General features: G+C 48.6%; 2 protein-coding genes across 3 annotated transcripts; one reads left to right on the forward strand and one right to left on the reverse strand.

Annotated features, from left to right (window-relative positions):
- The first annotated feature begins 87 nt into the window (after positions 1-87).
- Positions 88-10,562, forward strand: galnt7 (UDP-N-acetyl-alpha-D-galactosamine: polypeptide N-acetylgalactosaminyltransferase 7). 2 transcript variants are annotated; one of them, XM_047016122.1, is made up of 13 exons: positions 88-533; positions 1,313-1,492; positions 1,596-1,864; positions 3,762-3,928; positions 4,130-4,260; positions 4,769-4,848; positions 5,536-5,718; positions 6,858-6,975; positions 7,089-7,211; positions 7,370-7,588; positions 7,978-8,076; positions 8,256-8,384; positions 9,509-10,562. In XM_047016122.1, the coding sequence occupies exons 1-13, from the start codon at positions 411-413 to the stop codon at positions 9,644-9,646; spliced, it is 1,959 nt and encodes a 652-aa protein (XP_046872078.1). In that variant the 5' UTR covers positions 88-410; the 3' UTR covers positions 9,647-10,562. The 2 variants fall into 2 exon arrangements, with proteins under 2 accessions (XP_046872078.1, XP_046872077.1); XM_047016121.1 differs by lacking the exon at positions 5,536-5,718 and adding an exon at positions 5,878-6,060 and having other exon boundaries at positions 89-533.
- An 857-nt stretch (positions 10,563-11,419) lies between these two features.
- Positions 11,420-14,058, reverse strand: hmgb2a (high mobility group box 2a). The gene is made up of 5 exons (XM_047016124.1): positions 13,961-14,058; positions 12,977-13,138; positions 12,501-12,649; positions 12,183-12,357; positions 11,420-12,061 (listed from the first exon to the last, which is right to left on the reverse strand). Exons 2-5 carry the CDS (start codon positions 13,124-13,126, stop codon positions 11,885-11,887), a joined length of 651 nt encoding a protein of 216 aa, XP_046872080.1. The 5' UTR covers positions 13,127-13,138; positions 13,961-14,058; the 3' UTR covers positions 11,420-11,884.
- Between the last annotated feature and the right edge of the window lie 237 nt (positions 14,059-14,295).

Below are 14,295 nucleotides of genomic sequence, written 5' to 3' on the forward strand. Positions count from 1 at the left end.
AACTGCACCGCTAATCAAATACACCTACGGCGTCCTGTTGTTTGAGCTAACATCCGTGTGTATTTAGCAAACCTAGTGCAGCAGCTTCGCTGTAATACACTCCCATTGTAGCAAAAGGGAGGGTCAGTTTGCGTTGCACTTATTAGCGTGCCTGTTTGAATAAATTGAATAAACGTAAGGACGCAGCGGAGTGGTAAAGGGTCGGGGAGGAAGGAATAAGCTACTACAGTACTAGCTAGGCACAGATCTAGAACTGTCGAGAGGGGTCGATCAGCGGAGCCGTACGATACAACCGGGGCGATAGACACGGACTTTACCGAGAGAGAGCAGGGGTGCCACGGAGCAAGGGGGTTGGTTGACAGCTAGCTCGCTCGCTAGCATATTTGTAGCTAACTGGTCTTGTTTTAACAATGAGGCTGAAAGTAGGATTCATCCTTCGTAGTTTGATATTCATCGGGACGTTCCTGGGACTGGTGGTGCTTTGGTCGTCCCTCTCACCGAAAGCAAATGACGAAAACCCCTTTGTAAAACGGGTAAGTTAATGTTAGCACTAGCTCTCTACAGTACAGTACACCGAGTCTCGCTAGAAAACGTCAGCTAACTCAGTGATCACCACTAGTAGCAGCTAGTAGCTAGTGCCAAACTGCAGGGAATATTAGCATACTAATCAAGTTTTCTAGCAGAGATACGAATCACTTTAGCCTCTAACTACCAGTTAAGTCCTACTAATACATACATAATACATAACATTATACATAACATTACTAGCTAACCCCGTCTTTCGTTGTCATGGAGATGAGTAGCTCGAGCTGTTGGATGCAGTTTTTGTGACCGATTTGAACTGACCATTCATTAACGTGAACCTGAAAGCCATTCATACCAACGAGTTAATAACTAACATGCATACGTAGGTTCATTATCAACTTAGCCATTGAATTAAATCGCTAAATTAGTTGGCTTGCAAGACTAGCTAATCAGGTAATCTCTCGATGTCTACTCATGTCATCATAATATTACTAGAACTGTATCTACAGCGAAATCAGTCAAACCCGGAAGCAGAGATACTAGTAGTATTACAGCAGTTATAGACTAGCAGATTGCGCAAACGGCAAAAAAAACGGAATTAAACTTCTCATAACTAGTTCTTATGTTCTTAAACATATGTTCTTCTATCATATGTTCTTATATGTTCTCTCTCTTGGAAGTCGCTTTGGATAAAAGTGTGCATAAATGTAAATGTATATTATTTTGAATGTGGCACTAAATGAGTGTATGAGTGTGTGTACCAGTCTAACTTCAGAGTTTCCTCCAGGAGGGGAATGTTGGAGCCAAGCTTCTGCCCAAAGCAGAGGCAGTGGATGGAGATCAGTTCAGACCGGTGGTGCCCTGGCCACACGTGGAGGGGGTGGAGGTGGACCTCGACTCCATCAGACATAAGAATGGAGCTGACCGACATGACGCCCAGCCTCAACAGAACAAGAACCAGAACCAGGTGAGGGTACAGTGAAGGTGCATGTGAAAGTGACAAACACTACATGTGTGAATGAACAATTATGAGTTGTATGTAACAGTAACACCTCCTCCACCACCTCCAGGTCATCCAGCAGCAGTACGTGACCTTCAAGCCCCACACTAACGCCTACTCGGCCCCTGTGCTGAAGAAGGGCACGCTGGGGAACTTTGAGCCACGGGAGCCGGAGCCCCAGGGGATCCCCGGGGGGCCAGGAGAGGGGGCCAAGGCCTTCGTCCTGGGCCCAGAGTACAAGGATGCCGTGCAGGACAGCATCAAGGAATTTGGCTTCAACATGGTGGCTAGCGACATGATCTCCCTGGACAGGACCATCAGCGACATCCGGCACGACGAGTAAGTGGTCCTCCTCCAAAGGACGTAGAAGGGCCCCCCCCAAAAAAAAAGGTTGACCCAGGTGTACATCCCTCCGCCACCAGAGCTGGTTGGTGCGGCAGATCTGAAGCTGGTAGATTGAACACCTGTAGGGCAGGTTGAGTGTGGGGATCAGGGCTGAACCAGCTACAGGTCATCTACCAGGAACCAGGCAGTGGCAGACTCCCCAGGTCTGTTCGATGGCCACGTCTGGCCCATGTACGTCAAGCATAAGAATACTCTGAGTGGGGGTCAGGTGGCTCAGCGGTTAGGGAGTCGGGCTATTAATCAGAAGGTTGTTGGTTCGATATCCCGCCGTGCAATATGACACTGTGTCTTTGGGCAAGGCACTTCACCCTACTTGCCTCGGGGAGAATGTCCCTGTACTTACTGTCAGTCGCTCTGGATAAGAGTGTCTGCTAAATGACTGAATGTAATGTAAATGAGTGCGCGCGCCTCAGAGACGTTACTCACTGGGAGTGGACCTCTGGTTTGCAGTGGCAGTGGGTGAGTCAAATCAGGAACACCCTGGTTGTTGACAGGGTGCGATGCAGTAGTGGCTGCTAGTATGGCTTTGGAGCACAGGCCAGACTAAGGAATCCCTCTGAGGACACACCTTGCCTAGCCCACACCTGCTGACGTGTGTGTGTGTGTGTGCGTGTGCGTGGCGCTGCTGTTAATCATACTGTGGAATGAAGTATTCTGTCATGATCATTTGTTGGGGATGTGGTAACGCCAGGTTCAGATTCCCAGTAATCTGGTAGGAAACGGACTGTGTACCTCCACGTTAACATACGGTTACTACTATGCTGGGCCTGGGTGTGTGGGCCTGTATCCACTACCAGGTTCATCTGTATTCTTGTCTGTGTGTGTACCTGGGTCTGGGGGTCTGATAATGAAGCTGTGTTCTGCAAAGACGCTTGTTTTCTTTCAGGCCTGGTTTTAGGAAGGAGAGAATGCCAGTACACACACACACACACGCGCATAGAAACAACGAACAAAACCAGACTCTACCGCTGTGTGAGTTTAAGAGAGCCTTTCATTGGGTCCTGAGCCAATGTGTGGTTGACAAAGAACACCTTTGTTAAAGCTCCTCTCTGAACAAGCAGGAAGTACGGGCTACTGTGTACAGTTGTGCGTGTGTGTCTGTGTGTGTGTGTGGGGTAGAGAGAAAGACGGAGACTCCAAAGAGCCACTGTGAACTGGACAGAAGTATGTGTGTTTACTGTTTACAATGCAGTTTAATTGATAAGCTAACAATGTAGCCATCACATATCATTATAATTTGTCTGTCTGTCTGTCTGTCTATCAGGATCTGGACCCTCATGTCAAGGAGCTGCCCTGTTTCATACCACTAGGTGTCACTGTAACAGTATTATAATGTATGTGAGGCTCCGGCAAAGAGCCTGTCTGCTGTTTTACAAAGCCTGTGGTTAGAAGCTAGGTTAGAACGGTATGCAGAGGAGGAGAGCGGGAGGGGGCACAAGTGAAGAAAGAAGTCAGTCTAACCACATCTTGTGTGATTAGCAGCGAGTCTGTTGTGATTATACAGGCAGGCAGGCAGACAGACAGACAGACAGACAGACAGACCCAAGGCATGAAGGTTGTTTGACTGGTTAATGCACAGCATCAGGTCTGTTGTTAGATCGGTTTCTCTCTCTGTAGAGAAAGTTTCTCTCTCTGTAGAGAAAGTATGTCAAGTAGGGCTGGGTATGTACCTGACTTGGGAGCAGGGGGCCAAAATGGAGGCTAGCGCACTCATACTGTTGAAGTCTAGAAACAACAAGTGTGGATGAGACAAGGAGGAAATATGGTTTTTCTCCCTTGAATGTTCTAGCTTTGCCCCCCTCCCTCGTGTGTCTCTATGTGTGGGTGTCAGGTGTAAATACTGGAACTATGACGAGAACCTGCTAACGTCCAGCGTGATCATCGTGTTCCACAACGAGGGCTGGTCCACGCTGATGAGGACGGTCCACAGTGTCATCAAGAGGACGCCGCCCAGGTACCTGGCTGAGATCGTCCTCATAGACGACTACAGCAACAAGGGTAGGGACTCGCTCTCACACGCTCGCTTGCTCTGTCACACACACAAGCTCACAAACACAATCTTACACACGTACAGTCACTCACTCTCAGTTACACTCTCACACACACTCTCTCTTGCTTTCTCACGCATTCACTCCAACACACACACACACACAGTCTCTCCCACACAGACTCACTCCTTCTCCTTGTCAACCCCCCCAGCCCACCTGAAGGAGCGTCTGGAGGACTACATCAAGCAGTGGAACGGCCTGGTGAAGCTTCACAGGAATGAGAAGAGGGAGGGGCTCATCCAGGCCAGGAGCATCGGGGCCCGTGTGGCCACTCTGGGACAGGTACCAACACTAGAACACACACACCTGGACAGGTACCAACACTAGAACACACACACCTGGACAGGTACCAACACTAGTACACACACACCTGGACAGGTACCAACACTAGAACACACACACCTGGACAGGTACCAACACTAGAACACACACACCTGGACAAGTACCAACACTAGAACACACACACCTGGACAGGTACCAACACTAGAACACACACACCTGGACAGGTACCAACACTAGAACACACACACCTGGACAGGTACCAACACTAGTACACACACACCTGGACAGGTACCAACACTAGAACACACACACCTGGACAGGTACCAACACTAGAACACCTGGACAGGTACCAACACTAGAACACACACACCTGGACAGGTAACACCCCAACAGTAGTACACACATTCTCCACACCTACACAAGAACCAGCATACCCTACACACACATGCACAGTCTCTGTTGTGGTAATCAGGATCTCTCTCTGTGTGTGTGTGTGTTTCGCCTCCAGGTGCTGATCTACCTCGATGCCCACTGTGAGGTGGGGGTGAACTGGTATGCCCCCCTGGTGGCCCCCATCTCCCTGGACAGGTAGCAAACACTACATACATCAGTGTTTCCTCTAGGACTTTTTTTTTAGGAGTTTTATTTGCAAGAACTATAGACTAATACAATAACAGGCTTAAATGAACTGACAACATAAGTTATACGACTTACAGTTCTCAAGGATGCACACACGCAATCTCAACTGTGTCCCTGCTTTTCTCCGACATGCACTCTAACAATCACTACTGATAGACGGCCTTTTGTACAGCCCTATTTCTGATACTGTGGCTGCAGGAATTTAGCCGTGGCGGGCTGCCATGGCTACATCAACATAGAGGAAACACTGTACTTTACATCTGTGTTAGCTTCTGTTATTGCAGAGTTACAGCTAGCAGACACTTTGTCAATCATTTATAACAAACTATTGTAGTGCTGATCACCCTGCAGGAGCTGGGGAACAGCACTGTCTAGTATAAACACTGTTCTGTTCGGACTGTAATCATGTCCATTGATGGACCCTGCTTGTTCACTGCTATTTTCAAGCTGAGCAAAACTTGGAACACCGGTACACTCTACTGTAAAATAATGATTGTGTCTCCACCCACCCACCATGCTGTGTGTGTGTGTGTGTTTGTGTGCACGAGTGTGTGTATGAGCTCTTAATCCATGTGTGTTGTATGTTTACACGTGTGTGGCATGTTGACGTGTGTGTGTGCGTGCGCGTGTGTGTAGAACGGTGTGCACGGTGCCTCTCATAGACTACATAGACGGTAGTGAGTACACTCTGGAGCCCCAGCAGGGGGGCGATGAGGACGGGCTGGCCCGGGGGGCGTGGGACTGGAGCCTGCTCTGGAAGAGGGTCCCCCTCAGCTCCAGAGAGAAGAGCACCATGCAGCACAAGACCCAGCCCTACCGGTACACTGCTGCCTGAACGCTGCTAACACACCCCCCTCTCTGTTCCCATCCCTCCTCTGTGTGTGTGTGTGTGTGAACACTTGTCTGTGCATGCGGGCATGCTTGCATGCTTTGTGTGTGTGTGTGCCGTTGTGTGCCCCCCCCCTTCCCTCCCTCCAGAACGGTGTCCACTGTGCCCCTGATAGACTCCATCCACGGCCAGACCTATGTGATCGAGCCCCAGGGGGGCGGTGATGAGGATGGGTTTGCCCGGGGGGCATGGGACTGGAGCATGTTGTGGAAGAGGGTCCCTCTGGGCAGCAGGGAGAAACAGAACAGAGCCACTAGAACCGAGCCCTATCGGTAATGATATATATATCTACCCCGAAGCTACTCTGGGTGTGTTGGCTGGTTATACTGACTGGCTGGTTATACTGACTGGCTGGTTATATTGGCTGGGTGGTTCTAACATGACTTCTGGCAGATGCTGTGTCGGGTCTACTGTACTACTTCTCTTGCTCTCTCCTGCTCTGCGATTGGCTTCTAACCTTAACCGTCTCTGTGATTGGCTTCTGACCTCAACCTTCTCCTATGTGATTAGCTACTAAGAAACTATTGAGAATGTTAGTGAGACTTTCGACTCTACCAAGAGCTCTTCCGTAGTCTTTTTTGGCTGCAATGTTTGTCACTACAATCTTATTGGCTGGCCTGTTAGAATGTGTTTTGTTGAGGTCTGACTGAAATATCATCCCAATTATCAAACAGGACTGGATAACTTATTGCCAATGTGATCATGATTCTCACACAGCTAACTAGTACAGTGGGACTAGTTCCACAGCTAGCTATCAGACTTGCTAGTCTTTCTTCTCCCTGCTACTTAGATAACTAGTTTCCTAGCCTGCTAACCTAGTCTCTTGGCCTAGTCTCAATAAGTAAATATGAAATAGCTTGTGAAGGTTAGTAAATATGGGTTAGTAAAAGGACTCTCTGGGGCAACGTTCACCTCCTTCATTCATGTTTCACCCTGTCACCATCATTTACCTTCACCTGCTCTGGTCAATGTGCACTTCCTGTTCTCACTGTGGAATCATAGGATATGTAGTTTTTGGCCTGGTCTGACTGCTGTGTGTGTGTGTGTATATATACGTGCGTGTGGTCAGGTCCCCTGCCATGGCCGGAGGTCTGTTTGCCATAGAAAGAGACTTCTTCTTTGAGCTGGGCCTCTACGACCCTGGACTACAGATCTGGGGAGGAGAGAACTTTGAGATCTCATACAAGGTAAACACACACACTTATGCACACTCACTCATACACTCTCTCACACACACACACAAGCATATAAAGACAAATGTTCTTACACTCGTGGACTCAGGGGTTTTGTGTGTGTGTAGATTTGGCAGTGTGGAGGCAAGCTGCTCTTCGTGCCCTGCTCTCGTGTCGGACACATATACCGCCTGCAGGGTTGGCAAGGCAACCCCCCACCCGCCCACGTGGGCTCGTCCCCTACCCTCAAGGTCAGTCTGAACCCCAGATACTGGAGTGCTGCTGTGTGCATGCATGTGCACACGTCTGAGGAGAAGAAGACAACCTGAGTATGTACACAAATGAGACGTGTGTGTGGGTGTGGGTGTGGGTGTGTGTGTGTGGTGACACTCCCACTGTGTGTGTGCAGAACTACGTGCGTGTGGTGGAGGTGTGGTGGGATGAGTACAAGGACTACTTCTACGCCAGCCGCCCAGAGACGCTGACGCTGGCCTACGGTGACATCAGCCAGCTGAGGAAGTTCAGGGAGGAGCATCGATGCAAGAGCTTCAAGTGGTTCATGGAGGAGATTGCGTACGACATTCCTCAACACTACCCCCTGCCCCCGAAGAACGTGGAGTGGGGAGAGGTACGTCTTACAGAGACATAGAGAGACTGAGAGAGAGACTGAGAGAGAGACTGAGAGAGACAGACAAAGAGACAGAGGGAGAGACAAAGAGACAGAGAGAGAGACAAAGAGACAGAGAGAGAGACAAAGAGACAGAGAGAGAGAGACAAAGAGAGAGAGAGCGACAAAGAGAGAGACATAGAGACAGAGAAAATCAGTCTGCCAGTCTATCTGACTGTTTGACTGAAGGTAGGCAGGGAGGAAGCTATTATACATGACATCAGTGTTACAGCGACTGGATCTGATTGGTCCGTGACAGAGCAGCATCACCAATGAAAAATCCATGCAGAAGTATCAGCCCAATCCTGCCCTCTTCCCTCGTCTAACTCCTGCTCATGTTGTGGTTGTAGATCCGTGGCTATGAGACCAGCTATTGTATAGACAGTATGGGCCACACCAATGGAGGCAACGTAGAGATAGGACCCTGCCACAGAATGGGGGGGAACCAGGTAACACACACACACACCGCTAGGGCACATCCACACGTACAGGCACTTACGGACACACACACACACTTATGCATACCCACATACAGACAAACACAGATATAGAGATGCACATACACACAGAGGATTGATGGAGTAGTGGTGCTTTCATAATTGTCGTGTGTGCGTTTTATACCTAACAGTTGTTCAGGATCAATGAAGCTAACCAGCTGATGCAGTATGACCAGTGTATGACCAGAGGCCCTGGCAGCTCTGCTGTCATAGTAACACACTGCAATATGAACGAATACACCGAGTGGAGATATTTTAAGGTAGGTTGACCCCTGACTTCATATACTGCAGAGTGGAGCCCGGATCACAATTCAGTCACAGAGTTACTTGTGTCGTTGAGATGATCTCTAGCCTGACGTGGTTTCTCCCATCTCCTGTTCCCCCTTTCTCGACCTGTCCTCTCTCCTCCCTGTCCTCTCTCCTCCTGTCCTCTGTCCTCTCTCCCCCTGTCCTCTCTTCTCCCTGTCCTCCGTCCTCCCTGTCCTCTCTCCTCCCTGTCCTCTCTCCTCCCTGTCCTCTCTCCTCCTGTCCTCTCTCCTCCCTGTTCTCTCCTCCCTGTCCTCTATCCTCCCTGTCCTCTCTCCTCCTGTCTTCTCTCCTCCTGTCCTCTCTCCTCCTGTCCTCTCTTCTCCCTGTCCTCTCTTCTCCCTGTCCTCTATCCTCCCTGTCCTCTCTCCTCCTGTCCTCTATCCTCCCTGTCCTCTCTCCTCCTGTCCTCTCTCCTCCTGTCCTCTCTCCTCCTGTCCTCTCTCCTCCCTGTTCTCTCCTCCCTGTCCTCTATCCTCCCTGTCCTTTCTCCTCCTGTCCTCTCTCCTCCTGTCCTCTCTCCTCCTGTCCTCTCTTCTCCCTGTCCTCTCTTCTCCCTGTCCTCTATCCTCCCTGTCCTCTCTCCTCCTGTCCTCTATCCTCCCTGTCCTCTCTCCTCCTGTCCTCTCTCCTCCTGTCCTCTCTCCTCCTGTCCTCTCTCCTCCTGTCCTCTCTCCTCCTGTCCTCTCTCCTCCCTGTTCTCTCCTCCCTGTCCTCTATCCTCCCTGTCCTCTCTCCTCCTGTCCTCTCTCCTCCTGTCCTCTCTTCTCCCTGTCCTCTCTTCTCCCTGTCCTCTATCCTCCCTGTCCTCTCTCCTCCTGTCCTCTCTCCTCCCTGTCCTCTATCCTCCCTGTCCTCTCTCCTCCTGTCCTCTCTCCTCCCTGTCCTCTCTCCTCCTGTCCTCTCTTCTCCCTGTCCTCTCTCTTCCCTGTCCTCTCTCCTCCCTGTCCTCTCTCCTCCTGTCCTCTCTCCTCCCTGTTCTCTCCTCCCTGTCCTCTATCCTCCCTGTCCTCTCTCCTCCTGTCCTCTCTCCTCCCTGTCCTCTCTCCTCCTGTCCTCTCCTCACCCCTCCCTCCAGGACCTCCACAGGTTCACCTACGTCCCCACCGGTCAGTGTCTGGATCGGTCAGATGTTCTCCACAAGGTGTTCATCTCCGACTGTGACACAAGCAAGACCACCCAGCGCTGGGAGATGAACAACATCGTAGCCGTCTAGACCTGCGGACCCACAGTGCTGCGCACCCAGAATACTGCATACCCAAATGACTACTGCCTGCAGATCTACAACTGCAGCATGCAGCTCTACTACTGCAGTAAGCACTTTAGTGCAGGCTCCAGACCACAAAGATAGACTGTCCCAGCTGCAGAGACAGACTGCAGACAGGCTACTGCAGACACACCTTGTCGCAGAGCTGCAGAACCCCCACGGCTGCAGTTCCTTCAAGGCTTCAGTCTGCAGCTACCTTCTGGAACGCTCTACAGACACTCCCACTCCTCGTCTGGCTGCATCTGCTACTGACCCTGTACATAACCTCAAACTGTCTCTTCCCAATCAAACTTGCCGCACACACACAGCCGCTGCCCCAGTGTAGGTGATGTTTACATTCTCTTCTCTCCATCCTGTGGTTCTCTGGGGTTCTGCTCTCAGGGCTCATGTGTTTTTAGTTTGTCTTTTGTTTTTCTTCTTCTAACTTATCCAATCATGTTCTTAATGGTGGAGGATTTGATGATCATCATGCGATGTGAGAGCTGATCAGTGAATTGTCATTCAGAAGAGAACACTGCTAGCGGGACGGAGCCAGGGCGATGGAGTCTCCTCTCCTCTTTCGTCTCTCCTGTCCGATCTGGTGTCGAACTCCGGTCTTCTGAGTGATGTTCAAGAGTCACGGAGCTGCCTGGGACTGCAGCTTATCAGTAGCCCCCCCCCTGACTCCTTTACCCCTGACTCTGGGGGGGGGGGGGGAGATGTGAGGAGGGAAGAAGAGGGGTTTTATTTGTTTCCAGGTGCACATTTTACACTGGGTGTGTGGGTTGAAGATGAGGATTGTGGTGGTGGTGATAGTGATGATGCTTGTGATTGATGAATGAAAATTTGATGATGGTGCAATAAAACAGAAACTGTGTCAAATGTAGATGACAGTGAAAGAGGGACATCCCTTCGTTCACAGGAATAAGTGATGTTTTGTAAATATGTTTCTACTGGGTAAAGAGGCGACGAGCAGTTTTTAACTCCTTTCAGACGAACCTGAAAGGAGTTAAAGATACAAGCAGGGCTGGGCTCCATGAAAAAATAAAATAGACCTCATCCCCCACGTTGTCTGAAGGGATGAATCACGTGATCAGATATGTACACTCCCTGTGTTTGCATCTGTCAGGCTGTGAATCTCTACACGAGTAGTATGGATTGCTACTCAACAAGACAGAGTTAAGAAATGCCCCAGGATTTTACTGAAAAAGATGAAACATTGCACCCACACTACATATTCAGTAGGTGTTTATATTTTGTTTCTCGTGTGGTATCCCGCATTGAACATCGATCTTTGTACTATTTCATCAGGCTGTCTAGCATGGTTCAAGCATTGGTGTCTTAGTCCTTCCCTTTACTGCCCTCCCACAGTCCTGCTCCATTTATGCCTTTGCTCCCTAGTATGCACTAGTTTGGTCCAAAAACCACTAATTTGATCAAGAGGGACTTGAATGGAAGCCCAATCAAAACTCAGAATGAGCAGATGTTCCAGGTCCTTAAGATGGCCCAATACTTTCTCCATACACAGAACCATCTCCAGCTAATTTAACTGACGCAATGAGTCATTTATGAAGCAAGTCATTTATGAAGCAAGTATCAGGTGATCCAAATTGTGGTCAACATCTATTCAAGTTAGATAACGCAAAGGCATGTATTTCAAGCTACTACATAAATGATTGCAAGGTCACCATTTAAATGACAGCACTTCAAACTAGGATCCAACCAATGAAGAGTGAGTGGAAGTCAGCAAAACAGACATTTTAATCATAATATACAAAATTTTATTATAAAAAAAAAAAAAACAGAAAAAAATTCATTCTACACTGAAACAGTTTTAAAGCTCCACGTTAAAAATGGTTTCAAAAACGTTTTAACTACTGGTTGTTCCTTGTATTTGTAAAATGGCAGTGGAAACGATATAGGGAGTTGAACACAAACACCACCACTAATCAAGACAAAATAAGCAGTGCTTTGAGGGGGAAAAACAGCCAATAAAATTTACAAAACAGCACAAGACCTCAGTGTGTGTGTGTATGTGTCTGCAACACAGTGGGCCACACCATCTATCCACTTGCTATAAACGTGTTAGCATGTCGATACCAAGGCTTCAACACCCACGCATGAACAAGAATGTGGATTTAGACATGCTACCGACATTGCACCCCGGGGTTCACATTGTTTTGTAAAACACTCCAGTTCCCAGGCTGTCTAGTCATCATCCTCATCATCATCGTCATCATCATCCTCGTCTTCCTCCTCGTCGTCGTCATCATCGTCATCGTCCATAGGCTCCACCTTCTTAGTTGGCCGGCCGGGTCCGCTCTTCTTCCCTGCGTCACTTTTGCCGCCGCCGGCGCCACTCTTCGCACGGTACGCCGCCACATCCTGAAACAGATGCGAGTTATCGTTAATATATTATAGTGAGTTATCGTTAATATATGATAGTGTGTGCGTGTTTGTGAGATACAGTGAGGGTCTACAACATCCAAAGACGCCAGCATCGTACCTTCTCGTATTTCTCCTTGAGCTTGCCAGCCTTGGCCTCGTAGGGCACCTTGTCCTTGGGTGTCTGTTTGGACCACAGCTCACCCAGCTTCTTGGCAATGTCTCCTATAGAAATGCCAGGGTGCTCACCCTTGATCCTGGCACGGTGGTCAGCACAGAACACGAAGAAGGCAGATCTGGAGACAGGGGGGAGAGGGGGGGGTTAGGAAAAGTTTTTTTTCCCTCCTTTCCAGGCCCTTGGAAGGGCATTTCTTATGATAAAGATGACTGGAACTGAAGTCCCGTACTGGGCCACTGGAGGGCAGTGTGCTGTACTTACGGTGGCCTCTTGGGGGCGTTGGGGTCCTTCTTTCTTTTGCCTACTTTGGTTCCTTTAGGAGGCACATAACCCTTCATCTCCCTGTCGAAACGGACTTTGTCACCCTTGGCCAAGTCCTCAAACTTCACCTTCTCCTTGGCTGACATAGTCTACAGAAAGACTCAGTTAATGTCTAGAATTCTATACAAACTCATGTCAGTTTATACCAATAACAAAATGAGTGCTTATTTTCATTTACCCCCCACCCCCTCACACAATAATACATGTTATCAATTTAATCCATCAAAGCAGGACAGAGCCATAACGCCAAACAGTTCTGTTGTACAATAACCCATGTGGCCCCGCCCCCACCCGGTTCCCTGACCTGCCTCAGCTGTTGTTGTAAACCAGTCCTCCGTTTCCATCCCCCCCACACCTCTCCCGTTCCTAACCCCCTCAGACCGGCCTCCGGGAAAACAACCCTGCGTGCCTCTCACCTTCCATCTCTCGCTGCACTTCTTGGAGAACTCTGAGAAGTTCACGGAAGTTCCCGGGTGCTTTTTCTTGTGCTCCTCGCGGCATGTCTGCACGAAGAAGGCGTAAGAGGAGGTCTTTCCTCTGGGCTTGTTAGGATCTTTACCCGGCATGGCTGCTTTGGTCTGGAAACCAACGGACAAAAAAGTTAGGTTAAGTTAGTTAGGCGGTCAAGTCAAATTCATCGATTCGAAGTAAACGAAGTCAAAGCCATGTAGCCATCTGTTAGGCACTCCCTACCGCCGAGGACGCTAAACCGCCCTAATCCGATCAAGTTCCTGCTTCTCAGTAGACATACCAGACAATGAGCTTGCCTCCATCTTGTTTCCCGCCTAAACACACTCCCGTGCCAACTTTTCACCCGTAACACAAATTAAGTAAACAACTTACATAAATATTATAAAGTGTGTTATGCTGGGCCTTGACGGTAAAAGAAAATACGTTTGAAATGCTTAAACATAACTCAAATCATTTGGACAAAAATGGCTGTTAGCTTGCAAGCTAAGCTAACTGAGAATGGAGTCTGGACTGCATCGTGCGTAGTAGCATGCTAGTACTGTGCTAAGTAGTTTTCTGTAAAAGCAGATTAAAGTACATCCAAGTAGTGTAAAACATCTCAAATTAAACAGGAATACTATCACACTTAAGTGCTTTCAATCACATGAGTTATAGTAGTACAAATGCCTATTGCACAACCGAAATTAGATAAAAGGTAAATGTTTCTTTTAAGCAAACTAGATATCCAACTGCGTGTAAGCTAGCTAATGTAAGCTAGCACGTCAGCCCCAAAAGCTAGCATGGCAAATGAATTTAGTTGAAATATAGAATAGCCACCAAGTCGATTAATCGTGCGAGTGTATGACTACCTTAGAAGCCTTATATAAAAAAAAATTAAGACAAATGTAAAACATGAAATTTCTGAGAAGAGCCATTCTCCGTTTACTCACCTATATTCAGCCAAACAAGTTGCGATGAGTGCAGATCCAAACTTCTTCACAGTGTTTTGTCAGTGAGTGTCGGCCCGCACAAACTTGCTGCAATGGTCCGCCTTCTCGGCATTTGATTGGCTGAAAGCAATCATTTAAAATTAAATGCGGGGCACAACGCAAAACTCGCTTTATTATTGGTTGTTTCTAAGAGTTCTCATGGCATCATGGTCGTATGTCACATCTTATGGTGGCGCTGCAATGATTGGCCAAACAGGGGATTTAAACTGGATGGCGCGAAAACGCATTTTGATGGGGGGATGTGTCCTCCACAAACCTGCACTACAATGAAGGCT

Source organism: Hypomesus transpacificus, unplaced genomic scaffold, assembly GCF_021917145.1.
Source record: "Hypomesus transpacificus isolate Combined female unplaced genomic scaffold, fHypTra1 scaffold_313, whole genome shotgun sequence".
In the NCBI taxonomy this organism is placed as follows: Eukaryota; Metazoa; Chordata; class Actinopteri; order Osmeriformes; family Osmeridae; genus Hypomesus; species Hypomesus transpacificus.